This window comes from Leuresthes tenuis, unplaced genomic scaffold (genome assembly GCF_036924035.1).
Source record: "Leuresthes tenuis unplaced genomic scaffold, fLeuTen1.0.hap1 SCAF_22, whole genome shotgun sequence".
NCBI classification, from domain to species: Eukaryota; Metazoa; Chordata; class Actinopteri; order Atheriniformes; family Atherinopsidae; genus Leuresthes; species Leuresthes tenuis.
In genome coordinates this window covers 9,918,347-9,940,290 of record NW_027325376.1, presented here as the reverse complement: position 1 = coordinate 9,940,290, position 21,944 = coordinate 9,918,347, and the positions used below count along the sequence as shown (strand labels likewise).

Below are 21,944 nucleotides of genomic sequence, written 5' to 3'. Positions count from 1 at the left end.
TATGATAACTTGCTTTGGTTATACTCCTGACCTGCAGTAGCTTTAGAAGGAGAGAGGCACTCAGGGAATAGACTAAATTAAATGTAAAATCCAGTTTTTATCTCCCCCAAGCTCTAAAAGCTTGAACATATTCTGTTTTTGGACTCATGTGCATTACTTGTTTGTGCAACAATCATTATGAGTGTGAACATGCAAGAAAAAACTGTTAATTGCCTTGATTGGCAATATATATATTACTTGTTTTATATATATTTTTTGTACAACACACTGAGCTTTACTTAACTGTTTGACTACATCTTTGAATGTATGATCGTATCCCTGCGTCTGTCAGTCATTATCTGTCTGCAGTGAATATTAAATGTTTAATCGACGACACAAAGCGAGAGCTGAGGTCCAGTTTATTCTTGTCAAAGTAGCTAAGTCATTGTCAACTGTATTCTTGATGAACAGATTGTATTCAGTTACTTATGTTGTTTTATGTTAGCTTTATTTTATTTTATTTTATTACTTTCCCTCTTGTATCATAACTGTTGCACTGCAATTTCCCTCGGGATAAATAAAGCTTCTTGAATCTTGAATGACATTTCCACAAATGATTTAAAGACCTAGTGGTTTTTGGATTGTTTTTTGTTTTGGAAAAAAAAAGAATGCTATAAATGTATTAAATTCCAGTTCATTGTGATGAATAATTGCACGACTTTGTACAGTTAAAAACGTTTAATGACAAACCTTTTCGCTTTGAGTGTGCTCAAAATTACATTTTTACATAATTCTGGCGACTGTATAGAGGGAATGGCAGCCTGTACGAAACCTGAAAGGCAACGCTGAGGGCAAACAGTGAAATATTATTAGATGGGACAGAATATGCCATGCAGATAAGAGTTGCCAAGTCCGCATATTGCAAGGGTCTACTTGCATTTCAGACGACCGATGCAACTCCATGCAATGCTGTTTTACACCTGTAGTTTTCTTTATTTGGGGGGCAAAGACTGTACTTTGCATTTTACTGCATAATTTGTTCGATTATTTAAGACAAATCTAATTTAAATGTATTCGGTTATTGCATAGATAATGCTTTCAAACAATATGCAATGCTATTATTTTTGCCAAGCAAAGAACATGTTAACGAGTCATCAATATGAATAAGATTCGGAAATGGGGCATTGAACATTTGTTGGCCTCCTTTCACTTTAACAAAACTACAAATGCGTGAACTTTGACCCCCTGTCACGGAGCAGCCTATTTGTTGATTGTGGTCTTAACTGAGGCAACGCGATCGTTCATATTTTTTTTGTTTGTTTGTTGCTATGGGTGTTGTTCTGGTGGATCCGAATGTCTGTTTTTGTCAGGAGATCTGGCAACACAGCTGATTGGGCGGAGCAACGCGAAAGAAGAGACGCAGACAGTGGCAGAAAGGCGTGACAAGGTTTTTCTGTCGGCGATCACAGGGACAGACGGTCAACTTCAGCGCTGTAAATTGCTCCTCCGGCATAAGCGACTACCGTGGAAAAATATTGCTTTAGAAAAGCGAGGTAAGACAGACCCCTTCAGTGTTAATATTTAGAGTCAAAACGCGCACTTTCACTGAGCATTTGAAGGCTGATCCGTGGGAACAGCTGATGTGGCGTTGGATTTTGTCCCCCCTTCAAATGGTCTCCCACCAACATTTAATCGCCCTTTTTTAGGATTTATGACAAGCTATCGAGCAGACCAACAGGCTTTAAATAAGCTTTACACTATACTCAACTCTTAGCACTTCTGTATCTAATTGTATTCCCAATTAAAATGCAGTCGTTATGTCTCACAGCGGTGGCTGGACTTGATGAACTTCTGATACTGACGACCCAGCCAGTTACCATGGCTTAATAATGAGGGAGATGTTATTTGTGTTGACATTGAGCGCTTGATTCTGTGCTTGTATTTCTTGTGATAATTTCTTTTGATATTGGCTGTCATTGTTGTACCTCAGCATTTTCTATGAATTGTCTGTGTTTTAATTTGTTCGTTTATCCGATTTTGAACCATTCAACCATAGAAAAGGTGCCAAACTCAAGGGATGAACCAGTGTTGTGTCAACGCACAACATGGCAAAGAACCATTTTTTAATTGTATATTCAGGCACATTGTTTGTAGCAGCCTAAGTGTGTCGCTAAAACACATTATGTTATCCAATTTCTTTTGGATAATACAGTTTTTTAAGGAATAAAAAAGCCTATTTGGACCAACAGTATGATTCCCAAAGACCTATTTGCTGACAACAGATGAAGTGGCAGGCCTATTACAGCAGATTACCAGTATCTGAAAGTGATGTCCTGAAGAAATAAGGGGAAAGAAATCCTGCCAAACACATGACCTGAGAGATGCATCTGGACCTTTAGCTGATCCATCTGCTGTTAGCTCAAACCTCATCAGAAATGGTCTCCATGGAAGGGTGGCTGTCAAGAAGCCAAATGACACAAGGAGTGGACTGAACTTGCCCAGAACCCGGATCTCAACATTACTGAAGCAGTGTCTGATCATCTTGATAGAATGAAACAAAAGGCACCTCCATTCTTCATTGAAGAATGAAGGTGCTCATATCAAATCTTTACTTTCAAGCTAAATAGAATTTTACAAACTCTATATTTTGTCTTACTGTATTTCCATTTATATTGGCACGTTTCAGTAAAGCTGCACCTATTTCCCATCTTTCTGGTGGCTGTCTGCCACCAAAATGAAAGAAATAAGAGTCTGCTTTTTTTGTGGGACATCAAGTGATGTCGGGAATGCTCTGGTTGCCACGGAGGATGTAACCAGGCGATTGGTTTTGGTTTTTGTCAAGCTCTATGATGGTGGCGACAAGAGTTTTGTTCAGGTTACAGGCAACATTTAAAATGTGCTTTTCTAAAAACAAAAAAATAAAAAAAAAAGAAAACAACAAACACAAAGCACCTCAGAGCATCCATGCTTATATCATCTGCTCGATTGTTTGTTTGACTTGTAAAGCGGCACTGAATTATGTGACAATAATGTAATGACTTTATCTCCTCACAGGTTATCTGAAGCAAGAAAATGAATATCATCACACAGGTTAAAGTGAAAATCCCCCAGCCGACAGAAACGCATCCTGTAATCCAGTGTGTACTTGAAAACAACCTGAAGAAGCTGAAGAAGTTACTGAGGGACAACAATATTAATGAGGTTTATCCCTGCAGAGAATGGAATGACTATATAACCCCACTGATTGCTGCTGTTGGAACTCACAGCCTTGATATTTTCACTTACCTTCTTCGTCAAGGAGTGGACCTAAATTCTCCTTCCCAAGGAGGCTTCACACCTCTGCATTATGTGTCCATATCCAAAGCGCCACTTATTTTTGCGAAGGAACTAGTCAATGCAGGAGGAAATGTAAACGGATGGAATGTCATGACACCACTGCAAGTTGCTGCCGTCCATGACAGAGAGGATGTTATAAAATTCCTTCTCTCTGCTGGTGCTCAGGTAACTTTGTTACCTATAACTGACGCTCAGCATCTTATTTACGTAAAGAAATTATCCCAGAAGATTCATAAATTTGCATCTGAAGGAGATGAACTGTGCTCCAAAATCTGCCACTTTTTAGATATGGAGATTGCTGTACGAGAGAAATCACAAGAGGAAGTGTTCAGAGCATTTCGCAGTTACATGTTACTGGAGGATCCTCAGACCCATTTGACTATGATTGAAGTGCTGTTCACGGTTACTGGGCAAGGTAAAGAAAAGTACTGCCAAGGAAGTATTAAATGGCTGAAAGAAACCGAAAATCTGAACACATATGTTGAAGGCGCAGCCAGACGTTTTTCAAGTATCCTGAAGACACATATAAAGAGGGCAGTTGATAGTTTGTATGCCATTTTCTGCACAATGGATGATATACCAAATGAGCAAGCACTGGCGATAGTTCCCCATCTACTGGAGCAGCTTTGTTTGAAAGAGAGACCGGATGTTTGGGAAGCTGTTCTGCAAACTTTATATGTGATAACACAGAAAACAAAGGGCATTCTTGGCTGGGATAGATCCTTTTTGGAGAAGCTGTGCAAAACAGTTGCTCCTTTTGTAAAGGAGCGTCACTCCTCTGACATCAGAGTCTACACATATGGAATATTTGGAAACTTGCTTGCAGTAGAAAATGCAGCTTACATGTTTAAATCAGTGGGGATAACTTCAGTGCCTGAGGACATACTGATATCTGCAGCTTTGACAACCAATGACAAGCTGAAAGAAGTGCTCAGGTGTCTGAAAAGTCATTGTATTCAGCCAGGGTCTGAATATGATGTAAATGCAGCCTTACCTGAACCCAGGAAAAAGAAGAAGAAAAATAAGAAGAAAAAGCCAAAAAGAGAAGAGAGGAAAGAAGACGCAAATGATGAATCTGATAGTGCTGCAGCTGATGCCATAGCATCGATTTCTATTGTAGGATCTACGTCAGCTGGACAACAATTACCCCAAAACACCACAGATTCATCAGGAACGAGAAGATGGCTGCAAATCAGCAAAAGGTGGAAGGAAAAACTGGAGAAGCTGGTTGGCACTGATGAAAGTAAAGCAACCAGAATTAGTAGCATTGTTTATGTGAATGATGCAGAATTCCGCATTGCAAAGGGAAGCGATGGCACCGAAGTCTTTTTGGGGCTGAGGGATGACGGCACAGAAGTTGCGCTTAAGAGAATGTCTAAATGTAACTATCAAGTGCTGAAGAATGAGGAAGGGATCCTGCGACTCCCAGAGCTTGATCATCCATCTATCGTAAGATACATTGATGCTGCGGAGGACCAAAACTTTGGCTATCTTGGTCTCCAACTTTGTGAATACACCTTGGAAGAATACATCAGAGATGGTGGCTGTGATTTGCTGATGAGACGGAAACTTGTCTATGAGTTTCTTGACAGTTTAAGGGTGCTTCACTGTCAAAATCCTCATATTCTCCACCGTGATCTCAAACCACAGAACGTTTTGATTGGTAAGAAAGAACGTGAAATTCAGAAAATGCATCATAGCACTCTACAAGCTGATATCGATGTGGTAACTGTGGGTAATCTCATTGACATTTCTTTTCACAGTGACGAATGGACTGAAAGAGTAATCAAACAGAAAAAAAGCTTTAAATAATATAGTGGTAACTTTAGGTAGAAATATTTTAATCAGCTAACATTTAAAGGCTCTAACAGGCAAATATAGATGTGTTGAGTTTTTCCCTCCAGCATTTAAAAAAGAAAATCATCTCCATCCATACAGATTCGCAAAACTCTACCAGAGCAACTTTTAAGCTCCACAGTGCATGTCTGTGTCATTATTTTTCAAAGTACTTATATTTACAATTGTATGTGCTACAACTTTTATTGCAGGTGAACAGCATTTATATAGAACTTTTATATTCTATGTTATATTAGTTATACTGGAACTAAAACTGAACTTTTTAAATGCATGTAAACATTTTAGTCCAACTGAAATTGTACAAAGCTCTCAAAGCTGGACTGGCGCACCCACATAATGTGTTTTGGGGATCGAAATGACACCTGCATATATGCGCTCAACGAGACTCAAACAGACTTAGTCGCTCTGAGCATGCTCCAGTGTTCCTGTACCTTACAAGCGTATTCTGTTATTTCAAGGTCTTTGAATATGCTTGTACCCTGGAGAAGAAGAGGCTGTTCACATGAAAGAATTACCAGTAACAAAACAGAATAACATCTTTCTGTTAGTGTGCAACATGTATAAAATGCATGTATGAAACTTTCCACTAATATAAACCTTTTATTTTCAGCAGGTTCCCACCTTGGTTCCCACCTTGTCAATATAAAAATGCTATTACAAAATAGTTTAACTAAAATAAATATCCTTTGTTTTAGGTTTCCTATTAACATACTTTATGTGTCAGTATGATATCATAAAGCTATATCCATGGTAACGGGTTCAACCTGGTTATTACATCTGTAATTGCATGGTATTACCTTATTATTAAATCTTTAGTATTATGTCTACCACCCAACCTTTACTGTGTAATTAATTACACTTAATCTTTAAATAGCTTTCAATTTCTTTGATTTTTCCTACAGACGTCAAGGGAAGGGCAAGACTAGCTGATTTTGGCATAAGTAGACGTTTAAAAAAAGATCAAACAACCCTGCGCACGTCCAGTGCGGGAACTAAGTGCTGGATGGCCACAGAGACCTTAGAAGAAGAATCTAACATACCGTACAAGTCAAACACTGATGTGCAGGTGAGTTTTTCAGCTGCATAAACATATTGAGTAAAATGGTGTAAAAAAAAGCTAAACTGATAAAATGTAATGTGAACATTTCAGGTGGCAGGGATGCTGATTTACTATATCCTCTCTGGAGGACACCATCCGTTCGGCAAAAAATCCTTTGAATGCGAGTCCAACATTTACAGTGGCAGGTACTGTTTGGATCACATTGAAGATGTGGTGGCGAAGGATCTCATCGAGCAGATGATTGTTAAAGATCCAAAGAACAGACCTAAAGTGGAAGAATGCATGAGTCATCCCTTCTTCTGGCCTTGTGGAAAGTAAGAGAAAACACTGACTGACTGATTGGTTCTCTTATTATCACTTCATCGAGTTGATTAGCTGTAAATGCTTCTATGTATCCTCTTGGTTGCTATGGAAGCAGTATGGAAGAATGTACTTTGTTTTTCATACACTGCCTCAGTATTTTGGCTCAGTTTTTGTTAAATAATGACACAGTGGAATATGTCACGTGTTGCTGTTCAACTGAGGTTGTCTTTACCTAATTTTATGACCTGTTAAGGACCAGATTATCTTTGATGTTTTCCAGATATGTTAAACCTTCTAATTTAAACTGGATTTTCTTACTTTTTCACAATAATATATTCAGTAAATTTTGGTCATTAAAGCATTAATAGAGTTGTTGTGTTTAGCTCCGACTTTGAAATTGTATCAATCCAAACCAAAGTTACCCATAGTTTTTTATATTTGCAACTTTAGTTGAAATTAGTTCCATTTTTAGTATTTAGCTCTTGTGTTTGAGACTCATACTGCTTTTTTCTTTTCTTTTTTTTTATCAGGAAAGTTGACTACTTAAGAAAAGTTGGTAACCGGGATGAGGCAGCAAACTGCCGAAAGGCTGACCAGGAAATGACTGATTCTTTAGAAAAATGTGCTGCTGATGGATCCTTCAAACTGTGGAAAAACAAGGTGACTGCAGCATAACAGCTGCGACTCATGAACTTGATTTCAGAACAAATAATTGTTTAAATTTTTTTCTACACAGTTTCCACAAGAGCTCGTTCAGAAGATGGACGGCAAAAACAAAACCTACCCTGAAAACACGCTTGGATTACTGCGCTTCATACGCAATCTCCACGAGCATTAGTGAGTTAAACTTAAATTTAGGCGTGGTCGGAAATTTCATTGACACTGAAAGGCTGATTATTACCTTGTTTAAAGACAACAGAGTGATCTTGTCTTTTGACGTATCAGCAAGAGCATTTCTCAAAATACTTAAGCCTAAGAAAGCATCACTGAATTACCGAGCATTTCAGCAGCCACCCTACATTTATCTACATGTAGATATTACAATCTGGCTGAACTTAAAGTATATATTATCAGGCTGGTGGCTTTAAAGCTGTGGCTAATTGAGGAAGAAGATCAGATCACATCTCAATTCATAAATCCTGGTGATTCCAAATGGTTCTCACATTTTGTCTTGCATCAGGAGTTGGAGGAGTTCATTTCGGTAGCAGCTCTCCGAAGTGTTGGCGCATGGCATTAGAGTAAATAATAAGTAATAATAATCCTTAAATCTGACGTCATAAAGAAAATGTTCAGACGAAAAAGTTTAGGAAATACGGTTTGATGTTTACTTTTTATGACAATATATTAGATTAAGATCGAGTGTGGGTTTACAAGATTGAGTGGCTTTATTTACATTTTGTGAGATGCAATTTCAATCCACTGCTGAATTAATTATATGAGTCACCTACTATAATGACTTTCCTTGAAGATCAACTTTAATCCAATGATTTTATAAACTAAATAAATAGATTCAATGACTACTTATCAGATGATCTAATATTCAATCGTGCACTCTTTTTTAAAACTGTTTTGGCAAAGGCATCAGCTTAACTGAACATCACCTAAACAGTTAAGTGTATTTATTTTTTTTTTCATTAATTCCAGTTATAATCCTTCTGGTACTGTCACTCTTGTCCACAGTGCTAAGGATGCAGCACAAATTGACGTCCTGGAGTTATTTCCTGATCTCTTTGGATGTGTTTACAAGTTTGCCAAGTGCCAAAGGTGGAATGATGAGACACCGCTGAAGGAAATGTTTCGAAGAGAAGACATCAGCACCATCTTTGTGAGGCCGTCCACAAACACTGTGGAGGATCTGAGTGTCCCAGTTCAGGAGTCTCAAGTCGGTGACTTAAAGTGAAGGTGAAATGGAAAAGTATTTGTGATGGAGCAGCAATGACACGGTTTTCTTCACATATGCACGGGGAGAATGGTCAGACTTCACACTGAAGAGCCTCGGCTGAGATTCGAAACGGGAACCTTCTTGCTGTGTGGGAGCAGTGATAACCACCACCACAGCGCCGTGCAGCCCCCTGTAAGGAATATCAAATCCTGAAAAGGAAAAAACATTTAGAAAAACCCTGCACACAGTTGTATGCATCTTTGTCAGCACCACACAATGTGGCAATTTATGTTATTTATGTTTATGTTGTTGTATCTTTCTTTATTCTTGTTGCTAACAATGAAAATACTAAAGTTGAATGAGGACTTAAATTGCACTTATTTTGTCTCTTTCGATTCTTTTTTGTTTTTATGGACCTTGAATTGGATTAAACGGGTTTAGAAAATGGATGGATGGATGGTTAGATTTTGCACTGAGAAACCAACTAACACAAAGTTAAAGCCTTATATTCATTTCACCTGAGTTTTTTTTTTTAGATAAAAGGGTTTAAGGTCTTCTGGAACATACAAGTATCATTACAAGGACTTTATTGTCTATTTTTTAACTTTTACTGGACGTCTTTGATTTCGAGTACATGACTTCTGCTTTTGAAAAAAAGTTGCCTTTTGGAGATGCAGTCTCTACAAGTCCGTCTTTTATGATATTTCTTGGTATTATATTTCCATGTGTGAGTGATATGTTCTTGTTGTGTTTTGAAGCACAACAATACAGTGTCAGATAAAGTTTCCGTTGCTTATGTATGACGAGCTGTAACCCACTTGTGGGTGTGCTTTTACACCTTAACATCAGTCATTACTGAGTACTGACATATGAAAATGTTTTCACATATTGGTACATCAGGATTACCTAAACTATGCTGAAATTGACGTTACTTTCTACCTTTGAATCTTTGTTGGGCTGCCGCGATTATTTTGATGCTTAATTATGAACATTTATCAATGTTGTGTGTCTGATGGAGAAAACTGTAAACCCCTCATATAAGACACCAGGACCTGAGAGAATGTGTTTGCATCTAAACACAGCTTTAAGGGATGAGGGGCGTAAAGTAGCCTCGAAGAGGAAACACCAATGCTTTGAGCTTTGTTTTGTCACTCAGAACCTGGCATACTTCTCAGTGTATGTGGCTTCATGGAAGATTTAATTTTCAGTGTCAATGGTCATGAAATAACAAATTTAATCCAATTAAATCAAATAAATGGGTGGGGGAAAATATCCTCTACTACTGTAAGACAGCCACCAAGTAACTCAGGAGAGTTCTTCATATCACACTACAATAAAATGATACAACCTTGGACGAGGCTTTTTGAATCTATTGTAATAAATCACTCAATCGATTGATTGATTGTTGACCCATGTTGAAAATATCACTTTGACTATTTTCTAAAAACAAGTAAAGAAGTAAAATCCTGTGGAAAGCCCCAGGATGTTAATGCAACAAACAGAAAAATGTATTTTCTCTGTAAAGAGAAGTCAGCTTTTCTCTTGTCCATTTCAGTTGATTTAGCCTCCGATGTTCTTGTGCTCCATGCCAGTATTCTGTTGTTCAATTTTCCCTTCACCTGCATTTCATTAGTTATCGTTATGTAGCCTATTCGACAGTATTCCTCGTTTTCTCCTGTTTCTCGTTATCTTTCCCCCAGCTCTGTTTGTCATGTTTTCATATTGCTGTCTTGACTCCACAGAAGTTTAGTCCCGAGCACAAGCTGACAGTTTTAGCGACATAGTGTTGCCAACATACAGCCCCGACCGAAGACTTTACAGTTCGCTTGTGTTTCCCAATAAACGAAACTGAGCGCACGAAGTGCAAATTAAACGCCGATCTGATGTCATTGGGAGGAGCAGAAAGTCAAAGCAAAGAAAACACACAGTCAGGGGGGAAAAAACTGAGTTGCGCTGAGTTATAACGGAGGACGGATACTCGGCTCCAAGACGCTGCGTAAGTCGACGTCGCTACAATCTACTTTACTGTGTCTATTGTAAAAATAATCTAAACTATGTGTTTAATACATATTTGTTTACTTCATGCATTTTGCGACTAAATAAATTATTTTCTGTCAGTCGAAGTTGGAGTTCCTGGTACAGAAGGTGTGACCGAACTTTCAGACATTTCCCTCCACACTTCCTGTTTCGAGCTGTTTTTTAATCCTTAGGGTTTATGACAAGTTGACCAAATAAAGTCACCCGCTTGAGGACGATCAAGTTTGGAGCGAAAGATGTGGCATCTTTGTCAGGTTTTCACATTAAAGTCGTAATTATTGGCGTTATTCCCATTTAGAATCAGTGATCATTTGCTGTGTGTCTAAATGAAGTCATTACAACTTCTCTCAGCTGTCAGAACATATGAGATTCCACACTGTTCATTTTTCGCATATGATGGCATGATGATGTTCCAACGGACTGGGTGGCATATTACTTGTAACTGTCCTGAGTGTCACTGTGTTAAGAAATAAATTCAGAATAGCCTGTTACAGATGATCTGACATTTAGGGAGTGTCATTGAACATGTTGGAAGCTCAGAGGTCACTAAACAGCTGACAAACAGGTTGATTCGCATTACCCTGTCCTCTCTTGCGTTTGTCTTTCGTGGGCGACGGTCTTCTTGGGCAACTTGAATGAGTTTGTGACGCAATATTCCAGAAATCACAGATTTTTAACAACCAACTTCTGTTGTTTCTGTCGCTAGGGTCATGCATTTTGCCTTCATCTGAACACCCTGCTCTAGGAGGGTTTCAGTCACTTTAGAACGGCTCAACATGTTTGCAAAGTCAGTAAAAAGTGGAAAGTTAAGCTGCCAGTTTAAAAGATTTTGTCTGATGATTAAAGAAATTTGTACCAGGTGTCAGATTAACACCAATAACTGGGAGGTATCTGAAAGTTATTTAATTATGATCAGTGTTCTTTTTCAAATATCTGTATTTCAGGTTTTATGCTGTGCTTCAGAATACATGTAAATATGCTTAAAACACTACCTTTTTACTCGTTTGGATAATTTCAAATAGAACTACGCAGTTACATTGACTTTTGGGAAATTGTAGGTTTTCGTGTTTAATTGACATTAAACATCAAGTGACTCTGCAGTTAGTTGCAGGTAATTATTTGCTCCAGCTTGGCGCAGCGTCAGTTTAGAACACAACACCTCAGTGACTAGTCCAATCTGTACTTGGGGCGCTAAAAGTGGCCGCAGTTCAAATTTGTCCACAGTCCAGTCAAAAATTATGATATTTCCAAGTAATTTCAGAGAGTTGTGATTGTCTGACACCCTGGTCCAACACAGCCAGCTGAATGCAGGTAATGTAATGTTGTCATAGATACCAGCTTTTTGGATGTACCCAAGTTTAAAACAACAAAATTGGTGTAAAAATGGCTATTTGGCTTTCATCAAAATTGTTCCTACTGATATAATACCTTTTATCCTTATTTATAACCATAAGCACTCTACACGGTCTTTCTCACACATTCACATATTTATACAAACACTCAGTTTAATTATTCTATCTCCTCACAGGTTATCTGATGCAAGAAAATGAATGTCAACACACAGTTTGAAGAGACAATCCCCCAGCCGACAGAAACACATCCTGTAATACAGTGTGTACTTGACGACAACCTGAAGAAGCTGAAGAAGTTACTGAGGGACAACGATATTAATGAGGTTTATCCCTGCAGAGAATGGAATGACTATATAACCCCACTGATTGCTGCTGTTGGAACTCACAGCCGTGATATTTTCACTTACCTTCTTGGTCAAGGAGTGGACCCAAATTCTCCTTCCCAAGGAGGCTTCACACCTCTACATTATGTGTCCATATCCAAAGCGCCACTTTTCTTTGCGAAGGAACTGGTCAATGCAGGAGAAAATGTAAACGGATGGAATGTCATGACACCACTGCAAGTTGCTGCCGTCTATGACAGAGAGGATGTTATGAAATTTCTTCTCTCTGCTGGTGCTCAGGTAACTTTGTTACCTATAACTGACGCTCAGCATCTTATTTACATAAAGAAATTATCCCAGAAGATTCATAAATTTGCATCTGAAGGAGATGAACTGTGCTCCATAATCTGCCACTTTTTGGATATGGAGATTGCTGTACGAGAGAAATCACAAGAGGAAGTGTTCAGAGCATTTCACAGTTACATGTTACTGGAGGATCCTCAGACCCATTTGACTATGATTGAAGTGCTGTTCACGGTTACTGGGCAAGGTAAAGAAAAGTACAGCCATGGAATTATTAAATGGCTGAACGAAACCAAAAATTTGAACACCAACATTGAAGGTGCAGCCAGTTGTTTTGCAAGCATCCCGAAGACACATATAAAGAGGGCAGTTGATAGTTTGTATGCCATTTTCTGCACAATGGATGATATACCAAATGAGCAAGCACTGGCGATAGTTCCCCATCTACTGGAGCAGCTTTGTTTTCAAGAGAAAACTGTTCTGCAAACTTTATATGTGATAACACAGAAAACAAAGGGCATTCTTGGCTGGGATAGATCCTTTTTGGAGAAGTTGTGCAAAGCAGTTGCTCCTTTTGTAAAGGAGCGTCACTTCTCTGACATCAGAGTCTACACATATGGAATATTTGGAAACTTGCTTGCAGTAGAACATGCAGCTTACATGTTTAAATCAGTGGGGATAACTTCAGTGCCTGAGGACATACTGATATCTGCAGATATGACAACTAATGACAAGCTGAAAGAAGTGCTCAGACGTCTGAAAAGTCTTTTTATTCGGCCAGGGTCTGAATATGATGTAAATGCAGCCTTACCTGAACCCAGGAAAATGAAGAAGAAAGAAACAAAACGGGAAGAGAAGCAAGAAAACACAAATGATGAATTTGACAGGGCTGCAGCTGATGCCATAGCATCGATTTCTATTGTAGGATCTACGTCAGCTGGACAACAATTACCCCAAAACACCACAGATTCACCGGGAACGAGAAGATGGCTGCAAATCAGCAAGAGGTGGAAGGAAAAACTGGAGAAGCTGGTTGGCACTGATGAAAGTAAAGTAACCAGAATTAGTAGCATTGTTTATGTGAATGATGCAGAATTCCGCATTGCAAAGGGAAGCGATGGCACCGAAGTCTTTTTGGGGCTGAGGGATGACGGCACAGAAGTTGCGCTTAAGAGAATGTCTAAATGTAACTATCAAGTGCTGAAGAATGAGGAAGGGATCCTGCGACTCCCAGAGCTTGAACATCCATCTATCGTAAGATACATTGATGCTGTGGAGGACCAAAACTTTGGCTATCTTGGTCTCCAACTTTGTGAATACACCTTGGAAGAATACATCAGAGATGGTGGCTGTGATTTGCTGATGAGACGGAAACTTGTCTATGAGTTTCTTAACAGTTTAAGGGTGCTTCACTGTCAAAATCCTCAAATTCTCCACCGTGATCTCAAACCACAGAACGTTTTGATTGGTAAGAAATGATAGAAATCAGAAAAAGCATTGTTATAATAATATCGCAGTAATATTTTTAAAGCAATATGCCAGTTTGATAACAACAAAAACAGATTGTTAAGTGTTATGGTTGAACTTAGAGTGTGGAAACATGATGAAATCCGCTTATTAGCCTAATAATCAGTTGGTCATACTGGTTAGCTTTTTATAATCTTTCATCATCACCTTTCTTTTGTTTTAACTCAAGTTGTAAAGTCTTAAAATTGATCTATTCTAGTAATCAGATGTAGATTAATAACAATTGATCAGCATTCCTAAATATGACCAAAGAAATTCCCATTTTCTCTGTATATTGTTGTTGGAACATAATTTTCTTTATTTGTGACAAATTCAGATGATGGCATGTCTCCTATGCCTCAGGACATTTTTTTTATTGAGTTTGTGGGTTTTAATCTTTGCTGGGCCTCCTTCATGATGGCTTGTAAAACTTGTTGAAAGTCCCAGGCATCACTTATAAGACTTGATCTTATTTCCCAGGCACTAGAGATGTAAGATGTTGCCAATCAAACATTTCTGTATTTCATTGTTAATTCTGTTTAGCGCACTCCTCAAGGCCATCCAGCTCATCAAGAGGTAAGAAGAAGTCTATATGTCAGACTTTGCAAGATAACTTCTTGTTATCTCTTGATGAGCTGGACAGCCTTGGAAAAGAAGACCAAGTTTCATAAGAATATTGTTTATCTTGTGCATCTAATGCCTGGGAATAAATATGAAGTATTTCAAGGGATTTAAGCAGAATGAGAAACAAGCATAAGGCTAAATAAAATTTTCCAAACTTTCAAAACCCTGACAAAATCAATCGGCCTACAATTCTTGGCAGTACATTTGGCAGTTGTGTCAGTCAACTTATCAGAGGTAGACTTAGTTAGTGCCCTGCGTTCAGTGAGGGTGGTCCGACGCAGGCAGGGTGTTACATCTGAAGTTGAAACCCAGACGAATACGTGCTGGGCGTTGAAATTGGCCGTAAAGCTCATGGTGCTTCAATGAAGCTCAAACTAGACAGTGTGTTTATTGATTGTTCCATCTTTGTTTTTTTTATACTCAAACCTCCCATCCAGGGTCCAACAGGTTCTATGGGTTCCTCCATCTCATGGGTTGAATTGTGCTATATGCGAGGCGGGGCATCCTGCATGTTAAAAAAAAGTTAGCGTGTTAATTCCACAAACTAATAGTTTTGCGTGTACACGCTTATTTTGACAGCCTTAGTTTGAACGTTTCTTTAAGTTTTAAAAACCATGAATGTTTCCAGATAATTCCTACTTTTTGACAGGTGGTTCAATTTAGTGTCACGTCGGGAGGTGTGGAGGTGATGAGAGAAGACCCGAATGCAGATTATAAAATGAAAACTTGATTTCTTCAAAAATCAAGACAAAAATATACCTGAATAACTTCTCATTTAATATTTTCACAGATTTTTCATGGTTATGGCACATAAACTGTTTTCAGATAACAAAATAGAGCGTGGATACTGTCTTATTCGTCAACTTGAAATCGATATTTCATAATATAATAATATTTTAGCATTAAGCTTTGGTTCAAACCAGTTTTGTTTCACAAGAATAGTCAAATCTTGACCCAACTGGTATTTCATTTTTAGTCTTATAAAAATGGAAACATAACACTGACAAAGACATTTTATTGCTTGCCAGTCAATATATGTTTATCAGAATAATTACTTTTTTAATACTGAGTAGTTTTGCTGCAGTGGTATTTTTTAATTTGCGTCGTCAATATGAACCTTACTTTTTGCCTGTTATGACCCTTAAACATGACTTTCAGTCTAATATTAACCACATATACCCATTTTTAGGACCAGTCTGTTACCTGGCCATATTTTAGCTTCTTGATGGCATTACTTTATCAATTTCTCTGTTTTTTTCAATCAAACTAGTATGCCAGTATTATTATGTTAATGTAGGAACTTTAATGCAAACGTCAAAGTATCAGTAATTTACATTTTTCATTTTATTTCATGATTTTTCTTTTTTACCTGATTTGCTCTCCAGATGTCAAGGGGAGGGCAAGATTAGCTGATTTTGGCATAAGTAGACTTTTGAAAAAAGATCAAACAACCCTGCGCACGTCCTGCGCTGGAACTAAATGTTGGATGGCCACGGAGACCTTAGCAGAAGAAAGTATTGTACCGTACAAGTCAAACACTGATATGCAAGTAAGTTTTTCAGCTAAATAAACTTATTAATAAATAAATTGAAGTTATTGGAAAAATGACCCAAACTGATCAAATGCTTTTTAAATTTCAAGGTGGCAGGGATGCTGATTTACTATATCCTCTCTGAAGGACACCATCCGTTCGGCAAATCCTTTGAATGTGAGTTCAACGTTTACAATGGGAAGTACCGTTTGGAACATGTTGAAGATGTGGTGGCGAAGGATCTCATCGAGCAGATGATTGTTATAAATCCAAAGAACAGACCGAAAGTGGAAAAATGCCTGAGTCATCCCTTCTTCTGGCCTTGTGGAAAGTAAGAAAAAAAACTGTATAGCTGATTTTTACGGAGTTCAACTTAATCTGTAAATTCTTGATGAAAAAAAGCATCACTCGCGAATTGTTTTTCTCTTTTACTTATTGGTTCTCCCTACATTTGTGGATGTAATGGCCCTGTCGTTAACACAGACTGCCATATGAACCCCATATGAACATGCAATTTGTTGTCCTGCTTTGGAGGCTGACAAAAACCTCTCCAGTAGTCATCAAATATGTCAAGAGAGACAAAGTTTTTTACGGTTTATTTGATTCTATTGACATTTATTCGAAAGTGGGTGGACAGGAAAGGGGCCTGAGGGAGTGGGGGAACACATGCAGAAAAGAATAGAATAGAATAGAAAAATACTTTGTTGATTCTTGTCCCATGTCTTGCTCGTACTCTTTCTCTTCTTCCTCATTTCCTCCCATAGCTTTGTCTTGAGTCTAATTGCTGCATCTGCCAAGGAGTTTTTCAACTTTATTTGTTGTGGTGACGGTGGGTTTTTTATGAAGTTACTCGTGTGTGATGTAGTATTCTAAAGTGAGATGCTGTCATGATGGGCAGGGAAGTTCTGAAGTATGATATCTAAGGCACTTTGCTACAGGGAAGTTTCAGGCCTCTTTATTTTGCCACTGTGTGCTCATCAGTACACCAAGCTCACCTCTTTCATTTGCCTGGGATTTTACATTCCCTATGACAATTGAGGGAAGAAAATGTTTATAACCCCCCTCTTTCGTTTTTCTGCTGCCCTACATTTGCGATGTCTTCTTTTCAACTCGGCTAGTTGGGCTCTCATTGCGGGCATTAATTGGGCTTTGGAAATCCCAATCAGCAGCTCCCACATGTAAAGAACTCCTCCGTTGACATAGTTACTCAACATAACAGAAATTAAAAAGTGCTGGAAGAAATCACTTAAGCAGCACAGAATCAAAAGCAGTGTGGACAAATCTTGGAAAAAACTTAAGAGGATACAAGGGGGAAAAAAATGTATATCACTGAAGCTACTGCAACACTGTTCTAGAAAGAATCGATAGTTCAGGCTGCATGAAAGCATAACTGAGATATTTTCTTTTTCCAGAAAAGTTGAATACTTAACAAAAGTTGGTAACCGGGAAGAGGTGGCAAAGTTTCGAAATGCTGAACAGGAACTGATCAGTTCTCTAAAAGAATGTACTGGTGATGGATCCTTTGAACACTGGAAAACTAAGGTGACTTCAACTTCACAGCTTTAACGATTGTACTCATATTTTCCATTTCACGACTAATTTTTTCTATCTGTTTATTAATTTATTTATTTATGGAGACAGTTTCCACAAGAGCTTGTTGAGAAGATGGATGGCAAAAAAAAAGCCTACACTGAAAACACACTTGGATTACTACGCTTCATACGCAATCTCCACGACCATTAGTGAGTTAAACTGTATTCAAATTCATGCATGGTCTGAAATTTCATTGACACTGAAAGGATGATTATTTCCTTGCTTAAAGACAGCTGAGTGATCCTGTCTTCTGACATATCGGTAATAATTAAGTCATCACTTCAGTCGGAATATATCACTGTATATACAGTTCACCAACCACCCAACCCCCTTTTGTATGTTCCACCAGACATGAAAAGAACAACTTTTTGTGTGTTTATAAGTTGAGTCGGATCGGCATCAGCATTAGAAACCTCTGTAAGGTGATTCAAATGTATTATTCTCTAACAATGGCATTTGTTAAGTGATGGGATATGTTAAACATCAAGTTCACATGTTGGAAGCAGTAAGGTCAAAAGTAAATGCACCCTCTTTCAACTCTATTATATATTCAACATAAAAACTAATCAGCTGGTTCTCACCTCGTTTTAAATATGAGAAATAGTACATCAGATGAACTGCAACACATATTGCATCATATCATTATTCATTTCACAAATACTCAGCTAAAATGTAGAAACAATCTGAAAATCCACACCATGATTCACAAGCTTGTAGAATCTATTTTAGCAGCAATAGCTTGAAGTTGTAATGTTCTGTATAGCTGATGCCTTTCTCCCTTGGCAGATGTGTTAACACACATTTGAATGCTTCAGACCAGCAAACTGCAAAAACTTCCTTTTTTTCGTTAAATATATAATGACATGTGACAATATGACTTAAGTTGTTGTTCATCTGATGTTGTGATTACATAATACAAGCTTTGTGAATAAGAGAGTCAACATGTGGAGGAGTTCATTTCGGTAGCGGCTCTCCGAAGTGTTGGCGCATGGCATTAGAGTAAATAATAAGTAATAATAATCCTTAAATCTGACGTCATGAAGAAAATGTCCAGACAAAACAGTTTAAAAGAAATACGGTTTGATGTTTACTTTTTATGACAATATGTTAAATTAAGATCGAGGGTGGGTTTATAAGATTGAGTGGCTTTATTTACATTTTGTGAGATGCAATTTCAATCCACTGCTGAATTAATTATATGAGTCACCTACTATCATGACTTTCCTTGAAGATCAACTTTAATCCAATGATTTTCTAAACTAAATAAATAGATTTGATGATTACTTATTAGATGATTTAATATTCAAGAGTGCACATTTTTTAAAACTGTTTTCAATTAAGCATCAGCTTAACTGAACATCACCTAAACAGTTAAGTGTATTTATTTATTTTTTTCATTAATTCCACTTATAATCCTTCTGGTACTGTCACTCTTGTCCACAGTGCTAAGGATGCAGCACAAATTGACGTCCTGGAGTTATTTCCTGATCTCTTTGGATGTGTTCACAAGTTTGCCAAGAGCCAAGGGTGGAATGACGAGGCACCGCTGAAGGAAATGTTTCGAGGAGAAGACATCAGCACCACCTTTGTGAGGCCGTCCACAAACACTGTGGAGGATCTGGGTGTCCCAGTTCAAGAGTCTCAAGTCGGTGACTCAAGCTGAAGGTGAATTTGAAGAGCATTTGTGATGGAGCAGTAAAATTAGAGTTATTTAGAACATGGTGGACATGATGGATTTGTTAAATAGACAATTCTCGATAGCAAGTTATAAACCCATCCTCGATCTTAATCTAACATATTGTCATATTGTAATTCTCAGGATACATGATGACTGCTGCATTCACATAGAAAATCGTGATTTAAAGGACCAAAACCTTAATAATGATAGATTTAATCTTTCTCATATTTTTTTTTAACATACAGTAGAAATAAATATTTGGAATTTCAGGGCTGATAATCCAAAATGCATTAAGTGTCAATGTCACAATCTGACTGAACTAATAACACATAAAAATTGTCATTTTCATGTCTGTTAACACACCAAATAATCATTCGCAGCCCGGGTTTGGAGAGGCAAATCCAAAAAAGATAAAAGTTCTGTTAGTTTGGGTGATTCAACAGAAACACTTAACCAAGAAGACCCAAACGAATAAGAGTAAAAACCAACAGAGTGGCAGAAAAAGAAAATTCATATTTTGCAATTTATCAAATTGATTTGGTGCGGCGTCACCTGGAAAAAACTGTTCAGTCAAGATTTACCAAAATCTGTTTTGAACCTGAAACAAACTTCACAAAAACTGAGTGGGTTTGTTCACGTTTTGACAAAGCTTCTGTAAGTTACTGAATTTTATTATCAGTTATGCAGTAATTTACCAACAGAGACTTCGACAAGAGTTTCATCAGTGATGCACACTTACTAGCTTTACAAAGCTGAATAAATCCAACATGATTCAAACGGTTCATCGTATTTTACTGATGACTAACAGCTATAATGTCTCTGATATTGTCAAAGATTTGTCAGCTTCCTTCTGTGTAATGATATTTTCTCTTTTGTTCACAGTGCTCAGGACGCAGCACAAGTTCATATCCAGGCGTTATTTCCTGATCTCTTTGGATGTGTTCACAAGTTTGCAGAGAGTGGGATGAAGTGACACCCTTGATGGAAGACATGAGCACCATCTTTTAGATGATTTGTATCATATTAAAGATCATGTAGAATATTTATTTATTATCAAAGTACGAAACTGAAAAAGGTGAAATATGTTGTTGTCACAGGCTCATCCTCCTGTCCTCATATTTATCCACATGAATCACACTTAGTACGACTTAATAATGAAATGAAAATAATTGAGCGTTGCTATGAAAGAATAGAATAGAATAGACTTTATTGTCATTGCACACCAGGGTACAACAAAATTGTGGCTAAAAAAGAGTTGTGGGACCGTATTATCTCCTTTCTCTCATAAAGGATGGTCGGGTGCTAAAGGAGGTAATTAAGGAAGCATTAGAGCTCCTTTCCTTCACATTTTGAGAATTCAAACAGCTCTTGTAATGGCTGCAGCTCAGTTATTTTCGGGTGCAAATTTCACTGTTATTCCCGGACCCAAGAATCTCAACCCAGTGACTTGAAGTGAAGTTGAATTTAAAGGAATTTTAAAGGAAACAGGCTATCTTTCCACTACTATGCAAGTGACTATGCACTACTGTGAAAATTTAGTTAAACTTTTTGAGTTTTAATGAAAATAAAACAGAATTTATTCTGTTTGGTCCAACTCTACCCCTTTTATCCCCCCTTTTGACTTTGGTTCTCCGGAATTGATTTTAAAATTCTCCCTCTGGCAAATACATGTCTGAATGGTCTCGGGCCACCCTACGTCTCTGATCTGCTTCAGCCTTATGTTCCCTCTCGGTCCCTAAGGTCTGCTCTTTGCCCAGCCTTAGTTGTCCCAAAACCTTGGTTGAAGCTCAGAGGGCATTGGGCTTTTGCTATCTTGGCTCCCAAACTTTGGAACTAGTTTGGTTTAGATGCTAGACAGGCTCCTTCTCTTCCCGTTTTTAAATCTCTTTTAAAATCACATTTGTTTTCTTCAGCTTTTACCATAACAGGATTTGTTGAACTTGACATTTATTCTTATATCTAGTTGTTTTTTTAAATTTATATTGCTGGTGTTTTTATGTTTGCATTTGTATGTGTGTATGTTGTTTAACTTTATATATATTACATATAACATATTTGAAATGTATTTTTTACCTCTCTGTGTCACTTTATACTGTGCTCGCATTTGAAATGTTTTTTTTTTTTTTTATGGGAAACTGTTATGTGTATTATTGCTGCCAACTTCACCAGCACTTCCTGGAAGAAGAGATGTCACATTTCTGTGGGGCCTTCCTTGTAAAATAAAAGGCAAATAAATTAAATTGATAACTGCAGACATTTATTCACGTTAAACTAAACTTAAAGCAAAAAGAGCATATTTCCAACAATATTCATATTCTTTTTTTCAAATTTTGCCATTTTCTCATCGATAAATATAACTTACATCACCCTATATACATTTTAATAACATTCTGTTCCTCTACTATGACGGAAACGATGTTTCTTGTCTTAGTTTAACTGATTTCCATTATTGTGTTTCTCATGCGATGCTTTTAAACTGTCATAATTATTTGGCAAAAACTTTATATCCAAAGACTTTTATTTTCGCCCCTTAACCGGAAGTTGTTTAACATGATATCAGGGAGGGGAGAAAAAAGTGAC

General features: G+C 37.7%; 1 protein-coding gene across 3 annotated transcripts; it reads left to right on the top strand.

Annotated features, from left to right (window-relative positions):
• The first annotated feature begins 1,427 nt into the window (after positions 1 to 1,427).
• On the top strand, positions 1,428 to 21,349 carry LOC140281435 (uncharacterized). 3 transcript variants are annotated; one of them, XM_072375863.1, is made up of 8 exons: positions 1,428 to 1,532; positions 3,034 to 4,978; positions 6,075 to 6,238; positions 6,323 to 6,546; positions 7,066 to 7,195; positions 7,272 to 7,372; positions 8,216 to 8,437; positions 19,130 to 19,207. In XM_072375863.1, exons 2-7 carry the CDS (start codon positions 3,052 to 3,054, stop codon positions 8,433 to 8,435), a joined length of 2,766 nt encoding a protein of 921 aa, XP_072231964.1. In that variant the 5' UTR covers positions 1,428 to 1,532; positions 3,034 to 3,051; the 3' UTR covers positions 8,436 to 8,437; positions 19,130 to 19,207. The 3 variants fall into 3 exon arrangements, with proteins under 3 accessions (XP_072231964.1, XP_072231963.1, XP_072231965.1); XM_072375864.1 differs by lacking the exons at positions 1,428 to 1,532; positions 3,034 to 4,978; positions 6,075 to 6,238; ... (2 more) ...; positions 7,272 to 7,372; positions 8,216 to 8,437 and adding exons at positions 10,340 to 10,413; positions 11,983 to 13,900; positions 15,948 to 16,111; ... (2 more) ...; positions 17,735 to 17,835; positions 20,247 to 21,349 and having other exon boundaries at positions 19,130 to 19,351; XM_072375862.1 differs by lacking the exon at positions 19,130 to 19,207 and having other exon boundaries at positions 8,216 to 9,759.
• The last annotated feature ends 595 nt before the right edge of the window (positions 21,350 to 21,944 follow it).